The 20,219-nt window shown below is 36.7% G+C and overlaps 1 protein-coding gene across 6 annotated transcripts in view; it reads right to left on the bottom strand.

Moving 5' to 3' along the window:
• The window catches only part of SSH2 (slingshot protein phosphatase 2), a 255,428-nt gene that overhangs the window by 27,794 nt on the left and 207,415 nt on the right, over positions 1–20,219 (bottom strand). For all 6 annotated transcript variants that reach the window (XM_081272257.1, XM_081272259.1, XM_081272260.1 and 3 more), the window contains 3 exons: positions 16,315–16,408; positions 16,070–16,198; positions 1,433–1,479 (listed from right to left, as the gene is read on the bottom strand). In XM_081272257.1, the coding sequence (XP_081128383.1) occupies positions 1,433–1,479; positions 16,070–16,198; positions 16,315–16,408 (270 nt within the window). The remainder of the gene's footprint in view (positions 1–1,432; positions 1,480–16,069; positions 16,199–16,314; positions 16,409–20,219) is intronic.

Genomic DNA, 20,219 nt, shown 5'->3' with positions numbered 1-20,219 from the left:
TATAATAATGTTAAATATAATCAGAAGGCTGCCTGGTAGTCGAGAAAACAAGCAGCCAGAAAGTCATCACTACCTTTAAGCCTCTGTTGGTCTTATCTCTGTCCACAGTGAAGGCCCCCGCAACCCTAAACAGTTTTGCTAGAGATTGAACCCATGTCCTGTGCAAACGCTCCATCCCCAGCTCAATTTTCTCTTCTCTTAATGGGATAATCTGTTCTTTTAAAGTGAGGTTCAATAAGAAATTTAGTAGGCATTAGCTAAGAAGTAAAAAGAGAAGAATGGCAGCTTTTGCTTGTTGAATATCACTGTAGTCTCAATTACTACAATCAAACTTAATAACCATGTTGCTCAGGGACACTTTTATTAATACAAGTTTTCTTATTCAATTTCAGAAGCTTGCCTATTTTACATTCATAACCTACTTATTTTTCAAACAGTTAGGAAAGGATAAAAGGGGCTGAGTCTTATTTGAGTCTGTGGATTCCTAACACCAAGTACAGTGCTTGACCCACAAAAAATACCCAATAAATATGAATGAACAGCTCTATGAACCCCAAATATGCAATTCTATGTCCTCTTACATAAAAACAGAAACCAAGCTGAGTGTGGTATCACACATCAGGAATCCCAGCAGCTAGGAAGGCTGAAGCAGGAGGATCTCCAAGTTCAAAGCCAGCCTTAGCAACTTAGGGAGACCCTGAGCTGGAGGGTCTCCCTAAGGGATGGACATGTAGTTCAGTGGTTAAGTGCCCTTGGGTTCAATCTCTGGTATCACCTGTCCCCCAAAACCAACCAACTACCACCCCCCCTAAACAAAAAATAAAACAAAACAAACAAAACCCCCAGGAACTAATAACTACATTTGATTTTTTTTGGGGGGTGCTAGGGATCAAACCCAGGGCCCTGTGCATGCAAGGCAAGCACTCTACCAACGAGCTATATCCCCAGCCCTACATTTTATTTTATTTTTTATTTATTTTTTTTTCAAAGAGAGAGTGAGAGAGGAGAGAGAGAGAGAGAGAGAGAGAGAGAGAGAATTATTTTTTTAATATTTATTTTTTAGTTCTCGGTGGACACAACATCTTTGTTGGTATGTGGTGCTGAGGATCGAACCCGGGCCACACGCATGCCAGGCGAGCGCGCTACCGCTTGAGCCACATCCCCAGCCCCTTACCTACATTTGATTTTAAAGAGCACTAAAGACTTACATATTTATTCTTAAAAGTCTTCCATTAAAATGGCTGATCTGTCTTGGAATGAAACAGGAACAGGTGGAAAATAGCCACTTTTAACTTTTATTAGATTACACTTGATTAGAATCAGTAGGAAATAACTCTTAAGATTAAAATCAACCACTGATACTATGATAACATAAAGACTAAATAGGGGCTTTTGTCACACAGGAGAGAAAGCAATTGCTTTGTGTGCTTACCCTCGGTTTTGTAAGTCCTCTAAGTTGGAGGCGTTCCATTCTGAGCCCTGTGGAGCAAAGAAGACAAGGTTAGGGAGTATTAGCAACTCAACTAAATACAATACTTGAAGAGGAGTACTGTGGAGGAAGAAGTAGAGCTTCTAAAAAGAGAGCCAATAATATCTATACAGTGCAGGCAATTTAATTATTATATGTCGTTTTCACAAATAATAGTTATCTTCATTTTTATAGATAAGAGGTACTTATAAAATTCAAATAATTTTTCCTCAAGATCATAAAGGAAGAGAGATACCTTTGACTAATCCGATCTAAGCTAGATATGAATGTTATGACCAAAGCAGCATTATTATGAATTAAATCTAGATTTGATTCTGAAGACCACAATTTCTAGTGTAGTATATTCCCTCTAATAAGTTGGGGGGGGCAGGATTATGAGAGTGTGGCAGAAGAGAATAAAATAGAAGCTCTGTTAAAGAAGGGAAACATGATGCTCAAAAACAGAGGGCTGGGGTAGTAGTTCAGTGTAAGAGCACTTGCCTTGCATGTGTGAGACACTGGGTTTAATCCTCAGCACCACAAAAAATAAATAAATGAATAAAGGTAGTCTGTCCATCTACAACTAAAAAAATATTTTTTTAAAAATTTTAAGATGGATAAACAGCAAACTCAAAGAAGAGGGGGTCCTGTAAATTATCTGGAAAGCAATCAATTGATGATATTTTGCCACATTTACTTTCTCTTCCTCTTTTTTTTCAATACATATCACACATTTCCCCTGAACATATGAAAGCAACCTGAGTATATGATGTTTAACACTTGAAAATGTATCACCTAAGAACATTTTTATGTAACACTATTATCACATCCAAGAAACATAACCCTAATGCAGTAACAACCTGATCCATATTTTAATTTCCACAACTGTTCCGGGAATGTCTTTTTTAATTGCTCAATCAAGAATCATACTTCACATGTGGTTGCCATGTCTCTATTCTCTAATCTAGAACAGTACATCTTTGCTTCTTTTTTAAAAGTTTGTGTCCGTCCCTTTTAAAAATATCTTTTATGTATTTGAAATCTTTGTAGACTCCAGATCTGTTGTCTTGGAGAACTCCCTACAATCTGGATTTGGTGATTAGATTCAGGTCAAACATTTTTGACAAGACTGTTACAAGGGTGATGTTGTATACTTCCTACTGCATCAAATCAAGAGGCACATAAAGTCAGTTTGTCCCACTCTCGGTCATGTGGAGTTTGAACCATATTGCTCTACTGTAAAGATTTTTTTTTACAATTAGTAATACATGGGTATTAGTCATCTTTGAAGTTCTGTGTACATACTGTTTTATAATAACTTTTACCCCTTGGATATAGTGTGAAAATAATCTTGCCCAAATCAATTACTGGAAGTTACAAAATGGTAAACCTTCTGTATGACAGAGCTAGTATTCTTCTATAAACAAGAGAACTTCTTCTAACCATTCCTCCCATCCTTTTTTTTTTTTTTTTAAAAAAAAGAGATACTAGGGATTGTACTGAGGAGTGCTTAACCACTGATTATATGCCCACACCTTTTTATTTATATATTTTTTGAGAAAGGACTTCGATAAGTTTTTTTGAGGATGGCATTGAAATTATGATCCTCCTTTGTGGGATTATAGGCATGTGCCACCACATTCAACTTTCACCCTCTCTTTTAGAGTGTGATTATGATCTGGATACTGGGTTTATTTTTTATTTAGTATGTCATAATACACAACATTATTATTATTATTTTTTGGCACTCAAATTGTCCTGAATTTGGTCAGTAGGAATCTCATCAAACTGGTTCTTTCTGGTATGACCTCGGTAGTCTTTGAGAACTTCCTTGCTTTTTGGTTCAGAGTTGTTCCAGATTCACTTTGTCAATGGAATCACCATTTCCCCCAAAGAACCCTGGTTTCTTTTAGCAAAGAATCATATTTTGAAATCAAGATCTGGGCAACTTATCTTGCTTCTAAAACTTTCCAGTAGACAAAGCTAGGAAAAATTCATATTCAACACCGTAGGTTTCTTTCTCTCCCTCTTGCCCTTTACCCATCATTTGTATCTCCCTAACCACAGTGAGAACCCTTAGTTAATAACTTTTTTGCTCTCCTTACAAAATAGATTCAACATTATACACCAATACCATCACAACAACAAATATTTTTTTTTTTTAAAGAGAGAGTGAGAGAGGAGAGAGAGAGAGAGAATTTTTAATATTTATTTTTTAGTTCTCGGCGGACACAACATCTTTGTTGGTATGTGGTGCTGAGGATCAAACCCGGGCCGCACGCATGCCAGGCGAGCGCGCTACCGCTTGAGCCACATCCCCGGCCCAACAACAAATATTAAGTACAAATTTCTTTGTAGGTATCATGCTTACAAGTTATTTTAATTGATTTCTTTCTGTGAAGTCTTCAAAATGATATACGTTTGGGGTAATTTGTTTCATATTTGCATTGATTTTTAGGGCAGGCTTTCCCCATTCTTTTCTATTTATTAAAAAAAAAATCTAAAACTTTTACATGGTTTAAAGTAAAAAAAAATTATTTAAAAGCTTGGAAGTCTTGCTCCCATATCTATATATCTTCAATTCTCATGAGTGATCATTTTTATTGATTTTGATTTATTCTACTTATATTCTATTTTGAAAAAAAAGCAAATACATACTTATTACCACTTCTTACTCATATCACCAAATTAATACACTATATATGATTCTTTGTTCTTCACTTTCCAATGTATCTTTGAAACTATTCCTTATATAGTAGTTTAAAGAGATCTCTCTTATTCTTTCTTACTTCTGCACAATACTTCATTAGGTAATGATATAATATTTTATTCAAATAGTCTCCTATGAGTGGTGTTTAATTTTTGTGGAGGTGGGACTGCTGGCTAAATTAGTTTTGTTGGATACTGCTAAATTCCCCTCCACAGAAACTGAAACAGTTCTACATTCTCAATGTAGAATGTATAAGCATTCCACTTTGCTCATGGCATTGCCAACAAAATGTGTTGTTAGGCTTCTGAATTTTTGCCAATATGATACATATGAATTGATATCTCAGGGTAGCTTCATTTATATTTCTCTACAAGAAAAAAATGAACTTTTCAATGTTTGGGTCAATTTTCAATCTTTGGACCATTTTTCATACCCTTTGAAAAGGCAAATATTTTAAAATATGACTTTACCTATTTCAGAATTAAATGCACCAAATAGAACTTGGCATCAGAATACCTGAGTTCATGATTGTGGAAACCCACCTTGCTCTACCCCTCCTCCCTCTCCAACCTGCTACTTGCAGGACCTGCTGCTTGCTTGCAGGACCTGCTGCGAAAAATGCATCTGGCCAGGAATTCAGAAGGATAGGGCGGGACAGATTGAGTCTGGAGACTGAACCCAAGACTAGGAAACGAAGGGGCTGCAGGTGACATAGGGGATGAAGAATTGGCTCCCCCACCACATAAGTGGAACCCAGGGAAGATCCCTGAGGTATAGTCTTCCAGTATAAACTGGCAATTACTAGGCCCTGGAGGTGTGCTGATTTAAAATCTCCAGACTAACTGGCATTCATTGAAGAGCCTGGAGCCCACCTAAGTCTACACCCTGCCTCTAGGAATTCTGCCTACAGGATTACTGTTCTCACTCCAGCAATTCTGAGGGTATAGCATCACATTACAGAGGACCCCCACCTAAAATTGCTGAGAAGCTGAGAATCCTTTGAACTCCAATGAAAAGAAATCTTTAACTTTTCATAGAATTTTTTTTTCTCTTTTCCTTTCCCTGTTTAATTGTGACCTTAATGGTACATGGAAATTTTTTTTTTCATTTCTACCATTTCTAAACCCAGTCATTTTTCATGGATCAGTTTTTTTAAGGACTAAGATGTTTGATTAGTATATTTTAGTTTTAATTCTACTTTATTTTTTTAATATTTATTTTTTAGTTGTAACTGTACACAATATCTTTGTTTTTATGTGGTGCTGAGGATTGAACCCAGGGCCTTGCATGTGCTAGGTGAGCGATCTACCCCGCTGAGCCACAATCCCAGCCCCTTTAATTCTACTTTAATTACACGTTTTCACTTTTCTGTTTCCCTTGACGCTTTCTCTTTTCTTCTGCTAGCAGTCAATCTCTTTTTTTTTAAAGAGAGAGAATTTTTTTTAATATTTATTTTTTAGTTTTCGGCGGACACAACATCTTTCTTTGTATGTGGTGCTGAGGATCGAACCTGGGCCGCATACATGACAGGCAAGCGCGCTACCACTTGAGCCACATCCCCAGCCCCAATCTCTATTGTTCTTTCACTCTTCCTTTAATTTTTCACTCTATCTTGTCTCCTCTTCCCTCATAATCATCATATCCTCTATCCCACTTCTGTTCTCCCCTGTTCACCATTTGAAATTGTAAACCCTTTTCCAAACTTGCTGTTTTTATTGCAGGCAATAATTGATCATATCAATTCTGTTCACTGTGATAATTAACACTGTAGCCATCATAGTAGGAACTATTTGGTTTAATGCTGTATACTGTTTGCATTGGTTGTTATTATTTGTCTTCCCCTAAACAGTAAGGTACTGGAAACCTTCAGGGACACTACAAATCCAAAGGGCAGAAATTCTACTACCTCAGATCCACTCTGCTGGATCGGTAGACACACAAACAACATGACAGAGCAAGGGAACAAATTGCCCCAAACAAACCAAGGTACTTCAATAACAGAATCTAATGATACCATGGTGGAAGAAATGTCAGGGAAGAAATTTAGAATGTATGTAATTAAACTAATCTGTGAGGTAAAGGACGATGTGAGGACTGATGTCAGAGACAAAACACAGGAAGTGAAAGATCACTTCAATAAAGAGAGATTCTAAAAAAAAAAATCAAGAAGAAATCCTCAAAATGAAGAAAAATCAAATAAAGAATTCATTGGAAAATATCACCATCAGACTACACCACTTGGAAGACAGTGTTTCAAGAATGAAGACAAAATATATAATCTTGAAAACAAAGTTAACCATGGAGAAAGATGTTAAGAGACCATGAAGAAAACTTGGGATAACCTGAAAAGACTAAATTTAAGATTTATCAGGACAGATGAAGGCTCAGAGTACAAACCAAAGAAATGTACAATCTTTTCAATGAAATAATATCAGAAAATGCCCCAAACTAAAGAATGAAACAGAAAATCAAACACAAAAGCTTACAGGACCCCAAATATACAAAATTACAACAGATCCACACCAAGGCACATTATTATGAAAATGCCTAACATATAGAATAAGGATAGAATTTTAAAGGCAGCCAGAGAAAAACAGCAGGTAATGTTTAGAGGGAAACCAATTCAGATATCAGCTGATCTCTCAACTCAGACCCTCAGAGCAAGGTTTTGGAATAATATATACCAAGCTCTGAAAGAAAATGGATGCCAGCTGAGAATACTCTACCCAGCAAAATTAAGCTTCAGAATTGACAATGAAATAAAAATCTTCCATGATAAACAAAAGTTAAAAGAATTCACAATTTGAAAGCCTACACTACAAAACATTCTCAACAAAATATTTCACAAAGAGGAAGTAAAAGTGAAAACCAGCAAAGGGAGGAACTAACTAGAAGAATAGTTAATTGATTAAAGAAGAAACTAATTCAAAGTAAAAACTAGAAATAAATCAAAATGGAAGGGAATAAAAATCACTTCTCAATAATAACATTTGTGGGAGGCCGCCATGTCATGTGACCACCATTTTCCTTTCCTGATTGGTGAGGCTCTGTTGGTCACTTCCCCGTGACCTGGCCTCATCAAAGTGGCCATAAACGGTGGTCCTGATCTTGAAAGTCATAAAATATCGCCAAAAGTGTCTTCATGCATGGGTGTGCGTTCCTACAGCCCCAGGGGTTAAGTTACCTTACTTGACCTTGTAACCCCGACCCTCTTGATCTTTATTGGATGAAACTTTCTTTCTTTTTTTTTTTTTTTTAAAGAGAGAGTGATGGGGGGGGGAGAGGGAGGGAGGAAGGGAGGGAGAGAATTTTTTAATATTTATTTTTTAGTTATTGGCGGACACAACATCGTTGTTTGTATGTGGTGCTGAGGATTGAACCCGGGCCACATGCATGCCAGACGAGTGCACTACCACTTGAGCTACATCCCCAGCCCGGATGAAACTTTCTAAAGAATGAGAGTCTCCCAAAAGTTCTTTCTCTCTCTCTCCAGCCTCTCATAACATTCCTTGCTCTCCCATTTGGGGAGCTTGAGGCCGAGGGCGGAGGAGCCATCCTGGGCTTAAATTAAAGGTAAATTGTGTGTCTGTGTTTTATTTGATACCTTAGGAAATTCACTCTAGTGACCCCTAGTTTAGCCCACTGCGCTGGTCTAGGGTGGCAAACATTGAACGTAAATGGCCTAAGCCCATCAATCAAAAGACACAGAGTGGCAGACTGGATTGAAAAACAAGACCTAACAATATGCTGTCTTCAAGAGACTCACCTTATAGGCAAAGACATTCACAAACTGAAGGTAAAAGGATGGAAAAAACCATATCATTCACATGGATCTCGTAAACAAGCTGGGGGTTTCTACCTTCAAATCAGATAAAGTGGACTTCAAAAGCCAAGGTTAATCAGAAGGGAAAAGAAGGACATTTCATACTGTTTAAGGGAATGATACATCAACGAGACACAACAATCGTAAATACTTGTGCCCAAACCATGGAGTATCTATGTCTATCAAACAAACCCTTTTCAGTTTCAAGAATCAAACAGACCAACACAATAATACTGGGTAACTTTCACATGCCTCTGTCACCACTGGATAGATCCTCCAAACAAAAACTAAATAAATAAGTTATAGGTGGGCACACTGGCGCATGCCTGTAATCTCAGTGGCTCAGGAGGCTGAGGCAGGAGGATCTTAAGTTCAAAGCCAGTCTCAGCAACTCAGTGAGGCCCTAAGCAACTCAAGGAGACCCTGTCTCTAAATAAAATTTAAAAGGGCTGGGGATGTGCCCCTGTGTTCAATTTTTGATACCAAAAAAAAAAAAAAAAAAAAGAAAAAAAAAAGCTAGAGAACTAAAAAATATAATTGATAATTTACACTTGACAGGCCTTGACAGACATATATGGAATATTTCATCTGTCAATGACTGAATACACTTTCTTCTCAGCCGCACATGGATCCTTCTTTAATACAGACCATGTAATGTAAGCTACCATATGTTAGCATGCAATTGTAATATTACCTTAACATAATTTTAGCATCTGTAGGATTATTTTGATAGCTCCCTTTCCATTGATATTAATTTATGTGTTCTTACTTTTTCTTGATTAGACTTGTTTCACTTTTATCAACCTTTAGCTATATTATTTCTTCTCTATTTCACATATTTCTGCTCCTACTTATTTTTTCCTTCCTACTACCTAATTTGAAAATAATTTGTTAATCTAGCTTTTTTCTGATACAAGTACTTTAAGTTATTAATGTTCATCTGAGTATTGTTTTATCCCAGAGATTCTGATATTTTAAGCTTTTATTATAACTTAATTTAACACACTTTTTATTTACTTTTCTTGTTTTTTTCTTCCTTGATCTGCAAGATATTTATAAGTGTGCCATTTAATTTTGAAGTAGTTGACATGTGGGAGTGAAGTTCTATATATCTTTTTTTTTTTTAAACTTTCTTTTTAATTGTAGATGGACACAATATCTTTGTTTTGTTTATTTTATGTGGTGCTGAGGACTGAACCCAGTGCCTCACGCATGTGAGGCAAGCACTCAACCACTAAACTACAACCTCAGCCCCTACATATCTTAAGGTGGTTGATTTCTAATATAATAAATCATGCAGGAAACACAGTCTGCATGATTTCAAATAAAAAAAAGGCACATGCTTTTTATATTGATTATATTGGTTACATGTGTCAAAATGTCAAAACTGTTAAAATTTTATACGTCAATAATGTGCATTTATTATATTTCAATTTTGCCTCAATAAAGGTATAAAAATTTTTAAAAAAGAAAAAAAAGAAGACCTGAGTTCAAGTTCTGACTCTCCTCTTACTGTGGGACAAAGTTCAAATGTTTGAACTTTCTCCCTTTTCTTATCTGTAAAATGAATATCCTTTCCACTCCAGTCCTTTTACTTAATGGGTACCTTTCCCTCAAATTACATAAAAGTTTATACCCTATTAATATGAAGCTGGGTGTGGTGGCACAAGCCTATGATCCTAGCAACTTGGGATGTTGAGGTAGGAGGCTTGCAAGTTTGAGGATAGCCTCAGCAACTTAGCGACACTCTGTCTCAAAATAAAAAATAAAAAGGCCCAGGGATGTAGCTCAGTGGTAAAATGCCCTTGGGTTCCATCCTCGGTATAAGTAAGTAAGTAAATTGGAAACTTCCTCTCTACCCAGAATCCTTCTCTAGATACTGTTATTTCTATCTTTCCTTTATAGCCAAGATGCATAGAAAGATAGTCTAATGCTTTCTCTACTTCCTTATTTCCTACATGTCTCAACCCCTGACAATCTGGCTTCAGCCCTTATCACTTGTGCTAATGTTAACTGGTGATCTCTCCTAATTGTCTAATAAAGGGTCACCTCTGTATCCTCATTCTATTGGCTTTCTCTAAGTATCTCTCTGATGTGGTTCAGACAGCCCAAATACCTAGTCTCATTCCTGGAACAAGAAAAAGGATCAACAAATGTTTGTTGAACGAATGATCAAATAAGTAAATGAAGCATTTAGAAAACTGCCAATTGGGGGCTGGGGATGTGGCTCAAGCGGTAGCGCGCTCGCCTGGCATGCGTGCGGCCCGGGTTCGATCCTCAGCACCACATACCAACAAAGATGTTGTGTCCGCCAACTAAAAAATAAATATTAAAAAAAAAAAAAAGAAAACTGCCAATTGTTATATAAACACTATCATATTACAATCAAACTGTTGAACAGGGAGATCTCAAGGACACTGTGCTGAAGTTCCATTTAAGAAAACATCATTTGACTTATTAGGTGGAAAAAAAAAAAAAAGGAAGGTTTTGAAGGTTCTGTGCTCAACCTTAGAAACCTAGCCCCCATACTAGAGAACTACAAAGGACTTCAAGGAGGCAGACACCAAACAATAAGGGTCAAGCAGCTAAACTGGAGCCAGGGAAATGTGACCACTTCACTTCTAAATTTAGAACTCTGTCCGGCTAGATGGAAATAACCATGGTGTGATGGGAATAGTCCACAGTATTACCTACCTGTCCAGAGAGAATTCAATCTACAATCTACAGTGACCCCTATCCAGGGGCAAAATAAATTGAAAACACTGGCTGCTGACTCAGTGAAGCCCACATAAAGTGACTTGGGCTGTGGGTAGGGTGTTGCTTCAGGCTTAGTCTGAAAGAACTGGAATCAACTTGTAATTACTTTTCTGTCCTCTATACAGGAATTTCAGACGCCTGGGATCTCCACAGAACAAATCTTTTTTTTTTTTTTTTAATTTTTATTCTTTAACCTCGGGCTTTTCAGGCTTACAATGACATAATTCCTTAGGGATTTTTACTTTGTTCTATATAATTATGCAAAACAGAATCTTACAGAAATGTAAAATGATTAGGGCTATAATATATTTTTAAGTAACTTCATTTCCATCTTTCACTCTGATTTCTCCCACACTGTGCACCAACACAAAGACCCAAATAACTGATTTCTTTTCAAATGATATCCTTAGGAAATAGCCCTGGTGTTTAGGAAATACTCTAACAGTTCCAAGAAAAATAAGAGAACACAGTTACAGCAGATAAGGAGTATACTAGGGGTTCTGTTAGGATAAATTCAACTTGACATAATCTCCAAGGACAGGTATCCTTGTCCATATCTTATTTATCATAGTATACCTACAACTTCCATGATGTAAGAGTCATATTACTATGATACCAAGCATATACTATTAACTTTTCATTCTAAGAGAATTTTCTGTTACACATCTTCGGTACAGAGATAAAAATCAGGAATATGATTCACTTGATTACTGTCTCATCTATTCATACACTCTCCATTTCTCTGCACCTAAAGTAAGAGTAACTAGTTTGAGGCTGAATTTTTCCACACTAGGGATTGAACCCAGGGCACTTTACCACTTAGCTACATTCCCAACCCTTTTAATTTTTATTTTGAGACAGGGTCTTGCTAAGTTGCTTAAGTTCTCACTAAATTGCTAAGGCTGGCCTCAAACTTACAATCCTCCTGCTTCAGCCTAAACAGCTGGGATTACATGTATGTGACATGCACCTGGCTTTTTTATTTTTTTGAGACAGGGTCTTCCTAAGTTGCCAAGACTGGCCTCAAACTTTTGATCCTCCTGCCTCAGTCTCCAGAGTCACTGGGATTATAGGTGTGTGCCACTGCACCCAGCCACAACCATATCAGAGATCTTCCAGGATTACTGCTGACTTTGAAATTTGGTTGGGAAAAGGCTTCCAGCTCAGAGAAGTTGTACACATATACTTATAGAGTAAGAAAATACTTTTTTCTTGCTTCCCATCAATCAATCTTATTTTTGTACTATAGTTTCTTTTTGTTTGCTGCAACCTGGGAGTGAACCAGGGACCAAGTTTTCTCTAAACTATGTTCTACATGTTCACCAGCTATTATCTTTCCAAATAAATAGATCTCTGGGTAGTATACTGCAGAGCTGAGCATTCTTCCAGAGGGAGGGGGAAATCCTGCTGCCTGTCTTCACACAATCTGGTTGAGTTCCCAGCATGGCAGCTATGCACAAGATGAGATGACTTTGCAGAAAATGAACACCACACCACTTGCAGTGGAAGATAAGATCTCTTTTTCCCTGTCAACTGCTAGGAAAGACAGCAGTGTACAGACTCACTGGAGAAGATGCCGGATACGATAGTGCAAACAAAGGGCGGAAACCACCGAGAAACAGGTATAAGATGTTTAGGTAACCTGTTTATACATTTTGTTGGATAGGAGGTCCATTCTTTAGAAAACAGAATAGTTGAAGAGATTTTCCTTTGCTCAAAAATATGTGGAAAGATATAGATTTTTGGGCTCAAGCGGTAGCGCGCTCGCCTGGCATGCATGCGGCCCGGGTTCGATCCTCAGCACCACATACAAACAACGATGTTGTGCCCGCCGAAAACTAAAAAATAAATATTAAAAAAATTCTCCCTCTCTCTCTCTCCCTCTTAAAAAAAAGAGAAAGATATGGATTTTAAAAATAAAAACTGAGCTAAGAGTGGTGGTATGCACCTATAATCACAGTGGCTGGGGAGGCTGAGGCAGGAGGATTGCCAAGTTCAAAGTCAGCACCAGCAACTTAGCAAGGTCCTAAGCAACTTAACAAGACCCTGTCTCAAAATAATAAAAAAGGACTGGGGATGTGTGGCTCAGTTGTTAAGTGCCCTTGGGTTCAATTCCTAGTACCAAAAAATAAGTAAAAATTGTAATGATATATAAATGGTGGATACATATCCAAACTCACACAACATATAACACTAAGAATGAACCCTAATGAAAATGATGAACTTTGGTTGTTAAGAATGTGCCAATGTAGGTTCATCAACTGTAATAAACTTTACCACTCTGTTGAATGTTTATTATGGCCTGAAAATTGGTATATGGAAAATCTTTTTTTCTGCTTAATTTCACTGCAAATCTAAAACTGCTCTAAAATATAAAGTCCATATATGATGTGTGTGTGTGTGTGTGTGTGTAAAAATAAAAGTAAAAATTAAGCTGGGCACAATGGCACATGCCTGTAATCCCAGCAATTCAGGAGGCTGAAGCAGGAGGATCACAAGCTTGAGGCCTGCCTCAACAACTTAGTGAGACCCTGTCTCAAACAAACAAACAAACAAAAACATAAGGGAAATGTAATTCAATGATAAAGTACTCCTGGGTTCAATCCTCAGTACAAAAACAAAAACACGGGGGAGCTAGTGGAGGCACAAAATGTGACAAAGACAATCTGTTTTGGTGGTAATTAAATAAGATTTATTGTCATTTAAAATTTCTACAATAAACAAATTATTTTTGTAATAAGAAAAAAACTCAAAAAGGAAGAATTGTGAAATCATAAGATATATCTAGGAGTATAAATGCTTCTTTTGGTGCTGGAGATAGGACCCAGTGCTTCACACATCCTAGGCAACTGCTCTACTACTAAGCCATACCCCAGCCCACTTGAATGCTTTTGTAGTTGATTAGGGAAATACAATTTTGAGGGGAATTAACTTTTTTAAAAGTACTATTAAAATTTACCAATTGCCCTCAGATATACCATATGAGAAAATGTTAAAAAGGAAGAAATATTAGAGAGGGTGGCAACAGAACTATAAGGAAGTATGTCTAGAATAAAATAGGATGACCAATCAGAAATTGGCTGTATTTGATATTTATCATATCCATATTCTTTGAAGGTACTAAAAATCCAAGCTCAGGGAAGGGGATGTATAATACAGAAGCATGGCTCCTGCCTATCATGCATAAGACCCTGGGTTCAATCTGCAGCATGGCAAATAAATAAATAAATAAATAAATAAAATAATTTTAATTAAAAAAAAAAAAAGGACACTGAAAGTGACTCAAGTGTAACTCTGGTCACTTTCTAATATGAGCTCCTTTTGGTTACAGGCATTTGCCCTTCATAAAAAACAAAACAAAACATGAGTCAGGTTTCATGGCTACAGTTCGGGGGGAGCAGGGCCCATGTGAATGAATGACTTGTACGTTTTATACAGTTAATACTTAAGATTATTCCCAGCAATCATATACGCATGATATCTTTGAGCCCTCATGGAAGTATACATAAGGGACAGTAAAACTGTAGACAGTATGATCTACATAAACCAGTATGTAGATCATACTGACCTTACAAATAGGTCAGTATGATCTACATGCGGAAATGGCAACACATATTAGTCAAGTTAAAGACCTGGAAAAGAAGTTTCCCTCCCAGCTCTGAGTAATTTCATAGTTATAATTCAGTATGAATCATTCTAGAGACACACATACCCTAGAACGTCAACAGATTAACTCATCAGAACCCTTTTACAGCACAAAGTTTAACTGCCCGGTGAAATAAACTCTTAAATACTCAGTAAGATGATCCAATTTAGTCAGTTGCTATGCATTTATTCCTCTTCTCTCCCGTTTTCCACCTTATAATCTTTTCACAGTTCACAAAAGTCCTCATCAGAGAAAGGAAATGAAACACAAACCAGTTGATATAGTTCCTTGTTAACATTTTTGGCCAAAATGTATGGGAAGTAAAAAAAAAAAAATGAGGTTCCTATAGCATTCCTCATTGATTTTTAAGTATTCTTGTTAACCTTGTTCACTCTACTGGGTACAGATGAAAGCTAGAAGTTTTTAACCTTTGAAAGGAAAATGGGTCTTAGGATATTAGAAGCTTTCTCAATTCATCTGTCAGAGAGATCTCCTTGGGCTAATTATAGGTCATTGAGTGTTCAGGAACTATGAAGAACAATGTTTAGTCACTGATGTTTTGGTAATCAGGAAAAGCATGGGGGGAGGTTTGCTCAAAACGTAGCTACAAAATTGCATATGTTTAAAAATCCAGGGCTGGGGTTATATTTCAGAGGTAGGTGCTTGCCTGCTTGCCTAGCATATGTGAGTCCCTGGTTTCAATCCCCAGAATCACAAAAAATGAATAAATAAGGTCCAGTGGTCTCTCAGTTATAAATAATTCCCACTTGTTCTGCTCAAATATACATTTGACAGACTTGCAAGAAATATTTTAAAGATCATCCTATTTAGCACTGTATAAAACTATAGCCCACTGGTGTTTTTGATATAAGTACTATGAAAAGCTGATTAAATATTTAACAATCCAGGGGAAGAAAAGGCTAATTTATAGCATTTGCCAATTTCTTTGAGGTAAATATTTCTACTATAGTGAATTTTTGTTTGTTTGTTTGTTTTGTACCGGGGGTTGAACCCAGGGGTGCTTAACCATGGAGCCACACCCCCAGCCCTTTAAAAAAATATTTTATTTAACCAGGCACAGTGGCACACACCTGTAAACCTAGTGGCTCAGGAGGCTGAGGCAGGAGAATCATGAGTTCAAAGCCAGCGTCAGCAAAAGCAAGGTGCTAAGCAATTCAGTGAGACCCTGTCTCTAAATAAAAATACAAAATAGGGCTGGGGCTGTGTCTCAGTGGTTGAGTGCCTCCCCGCACGTTTTTTTTAAATTAACATACAGGGTCTTGTTAAGTTGGTGAGTCTGGCTTGAACTTGCAATCCTCATGCTTCAGTCTACTGAGTCTGCTAGGATTACAAGCATGCATCACCATGCCCAATTTATGTACCAGTTTGATGTTACTGAGTGAGAAAGTGGAAGGAGATGAGCATTAGCACACCATTATATCACTTCCACTTTATGACAGATGTATGTATATAACCTTAAGAGCAGAGATTATATTAAAATACAGTGAAACGACTAGGAAGTGATGAGGTTTGAGTACTTACAATCTTTTTTTTGAATGTAAGTTACATTTTATTTAAATATAATAAAATTAAACAATTACTCCCTCCATCTATCAGTCCATACAGTACTTCAACATACCGCTTAAAGTGGCCCTTAAAACTTACCAGGAACACATGCTCAAATATTTGTGTAGGACTATCCATCTGACCAAGGATCACTATCATTTCATTATCTATAAATTCCTTGAATTCTCGCAAGTTACAGACCATCTGCATTTCCAACTCTGTTCGTATCTGAAACAAAGATGACATATTTTACTAATCTCTTTCAAACATGTACCATTTCTAGCCCCACACCTACTGTTATCCCACTCGTAGCCTTGGAACAATGAAGACTTGAGGTCTCTTACCTCTTTGGACGTAATGTTCTCCAAATCCTTCTGCATCATAATCTCCCTTAATTTGGTTTTAATTAGCCTCTCTGTTCGTTCGCGTTCAGTTGGTCTGAAAATAGGGAAGTGATATTTCTTAATCAGGAATTTCAGTATTACCATTTGATTATGTTTCCAAATTGGCAAGCTTTGCCTCTTAAATACATATAGATCCATGAAGAAACAAAGACAAATTTGCTATAGGGAGTGCAGTTTTTAATGGAGGACCATATTCATGCTTCCCTGTGAAGTACCCCTGGGTATCGATAATTGAGCTAGAATACCAAACTGGGTAGACCAGCAGTGTGACCCACTATGGTAGCAGGTCTTCTGTAGCTTAAAATACCACACTATGCTGATCACTCATTGTGAAGTGAAAACATGAAAGAAGGAAAAGGATCCTGCCTTCTGAATTCAGTAAGGAAACTTTAGAGCTCTAGAGTACTTTTGTACTAGAGTACTACCTAGAGTACTTTTATCCAAAATATTTTCCTTTTCATGACAACTCTCACACTACCTCTGTGAAGTTGTTATTCTCGTTTTACAGATTAAAAAAAACCAAACATGGTACAAGACATACTGATGATCACATACACTGGCAGGAAAATCAGTGTTTAACCTCGTCTAACACTCTACTTGCAGGATTGTGTTGCTTTCTTCAGTTTTCATAAACATAAAATTACTCTTGGAAGTTTAATATGAAATCAGACTAAAGAGTTGACTCTCCAATTACCAGAAAAGTATTGGTTCAATGTAACTGGATGTTTCTCTTTAAGGGCACTATTTCTTTCTTTCTTTTTTTTTTTTAGAGAATTTTTTTTAATATTTATTTTATTTTTTTTTTTATTTTTAGTTTTCGGTGGACACAACATCTTTCTTTGTATGTGGTGCTGAGGATCGAACCCGGGCCGCACGCATGCCAGGCAAGCACGCTACTGCTTGAGCCAATCCCCAGCCCCTAAAGGCACTATTTCATTTCATGTAGAATGTGAGTGAGGCTGTCAGAGAGCACTCACTGTCTACTTCATCTTTCCCCCTAACTCAAGAAAGGTATCTGCTCTACACCTCCTTATTTGGAGATGGATAATGGACTAAGCCTTCAGGCATCTTGCCTGCCCTTGGAGCCTACATTCTTTATCACTGGTGGCAAAAATAGCTTCAATAATCTCCAAAGATGGATGCTCTAACCCCACAACCTTGGAGCTCCACACCACTTGGGCTCCTAGCTTTTCACATACACTGCATAATACAGCTAATAACTGTGTCATTTCCCTGTCAACAAGCAAAGGCATCACAGTCTTCACTGGAGTAAAATTCTCATTCATGCTTAATTTTCCTAGATAATTCAAAGTACAAAATAAATGTATAATTTCAGTCTTTTGTTTAAAAGCATATTGGGGGCTGGGGCTGGGGCTGAGCGATAGCACACCTGCCTAGCATGTGTGAGGCACTGGGTTCAATTCTTAGCACCACATATAAATAAAAAAAAGGTCTATCAACAACTAAAAAAAATATTTTTTTAAAAAAAGCATATTGGTAAAAACAAATTTTCGCTGAGCACAGTGGTGCATGCCTGTAATCCCAGTGACTTTTGAGGCTGAGGCAGGAGGATCACAAGTTCAAAGCCAGTCTCAGAAATTTAGTGAGAACCTAATTAATGAAACCCTACCTCAAAAATAAATAAATAAACAAATAAATAAAATAAAAATAATAATTAAAAAAAGGGCTGAGGATGTGAGTTAGTGGTTAAGTGCCCCTGGCTTCAAGCATGAGTTAGACTTCCTAGTTTAGCGATACTTCTTCTCAATACTTCAGACTTCCTTGAGACAATGGTTTGGAGTAAGTCAGACCTAGGTTTTAATTGCAGCCCTTCTACTTAATTGCTGATGTAAAACTGAACAAGTTCCCTCTTTTCCCTGAGCCTGTTACCTTTTCTATAAAATAAGGACACTAATAATATCTGTCTCCTGATAGAGTTTTATGAGAATTAAATGAGATACCATATATGAAGGGCTTGGCATAAAATTAGATTTACAATGGGAATACCATGCATGTATATTTTCTTCTTCTCCCACTTCCTTGGATTTTAAATATAAAACTATTCACAGTACAGCACTTTATTCAATTTTAGCACATATTCTTATATTCTCAGCTTTGTTCCCCCTCTGCCCTCCAGTACTAGGGATTGAACACAGGGGCACTCTACTGGGCTACATCCCAGCCCTTTTTATTTGTTCATTTATTTTTGAGGCAGCGTCTTACTCAACTGCAGCAGGTCTTGAATTTGTAATCCTCCTGCCTCAGCCTCTGGAAGGTCATGGGGATTATAGGCGTGTGCTCCTGCACCTGGTTCTCAGCATTTTATAGGCTTTTCTCATCACTTTAGGAAGGAGGGTGCATTATAACACATATTTCTCTTCATTGATTTCATTGGAAAAAATTGGGGAAATATTTAAAAATACAAAGAAAGTAAAAAAACCTAAAAATTCCTCTATCAGTAATAATACTTTGACCTATAGTTTCCATGTATTTTTTTTCTGTGAATATGTAGTCATTTATTGGTGAAATATACCTTAACATTGGGATTATACTCTATATACTTTATGAGTAATTTTCTTTTCTTTCCTTTTCACGCTTATTTTTATGCTATAGTCTCAAAATCTTCTTTTTCAAAAATCAGAAAAAAATGTGAACAGGTTTTCTTTTTCTCATGTAAGTATGGTTTAGAATGCACTTCCCTGAGCTAGATGAAACATTCCACTGTAAGCGTGAAATCATGAATAATATTTTTATGAATATTATTATTATAAGATACTAAAAGGGTTAAGGTCATTGAAAAGTAGAGTCTAGTGCCAACAACACCCTGTGCAAAAAAGATTCTAGTGCTTTCTTTAAAAAAAATTATATATATATATGTGTGTGTGTGTGTGTGTGTATATATATATATATATAAACGACGACTTTCTTTTTTTTATATATATTTTTTAATATTTATTTTTTAGTTTTAGGTGGACACAATATCTTTACTTTGTTTTTATGTGGTGCTGAGAATTGAACCCAGTGCCTCACGCATGCTAGGTGAGCGCGTTACCACTTGAGCCACATCCCCAGCCCTTATAATATTTTTTTTTTTAGATGTTGATGGACCTTTATTTTATTTATTTATTTGTATGAGGTGCTGAGACTCGAACCCAGTGCCTCACACATGCTAAGCAAGCGCTCTACCACTGAGCCACAACTCTAGCCCCTCTAGTGCTTTTTTGACTGTTTCTTGCATACAATTCTTGGATATTTCACCTTTTCTAATAAAAGTTATTTATTAGACTATTATCTGCATTGACCTCATTTTTTTTTTTTTCTTAAAAATCACGAACTGTTTTGGCAAGACTTTAGTAATCTTAAGACAAATCCTGACTGTAAGGTCAGATAGTATGTAACTACTTTTCTTTTAAGTTGTAGAATACCTTGTAAGTGCAGAAAGACCAATTCAGAGAAAAATAAACACCCTACTTAATTTCCAAAGCAGGAACTAAGTGTAAAAAAATTTCCAAAATAGTCACAGAAGTTTCAACACATAAACCTAAAAAGGAAATAAACATCAGCTCCACCTTAGGCCTTCATCCAACTCACAGTGCACCAGGGAGATTTAATAAAATCTCACTGACAAGGACTTAAGGCAGTGGTGGACTGATAGGATGTTCTAAAAAATTTTTAAACAGTAATAAGTTCAAAATCAGCTTAGAACCTATGTATTCTTTCAAATTGACTGGAAACATCTTGTTAAGTATGACAAACATCTAAGTTTCTTGCCATTAATTTGCTTACCTAGTATTCCTTTCACAGACAAAGCAAATACAAACTTCAGCCTAACTCCTTTAAACTCA

Source organism: Spermophilus citellus, assembly GCF_964194105.1.
Source record: "Spermophilus citellus genome assembly, chromosome: 17".
Lineage (NCBI taxonomy): Eukaryota > Metazoa > Chordata > Mammalia > Rodentia > Sciuridae > Spermophilus > Spermophilus citellus.
This window is presented reverse-complemented; position numbering and strand designations above follow the sequence as displayed.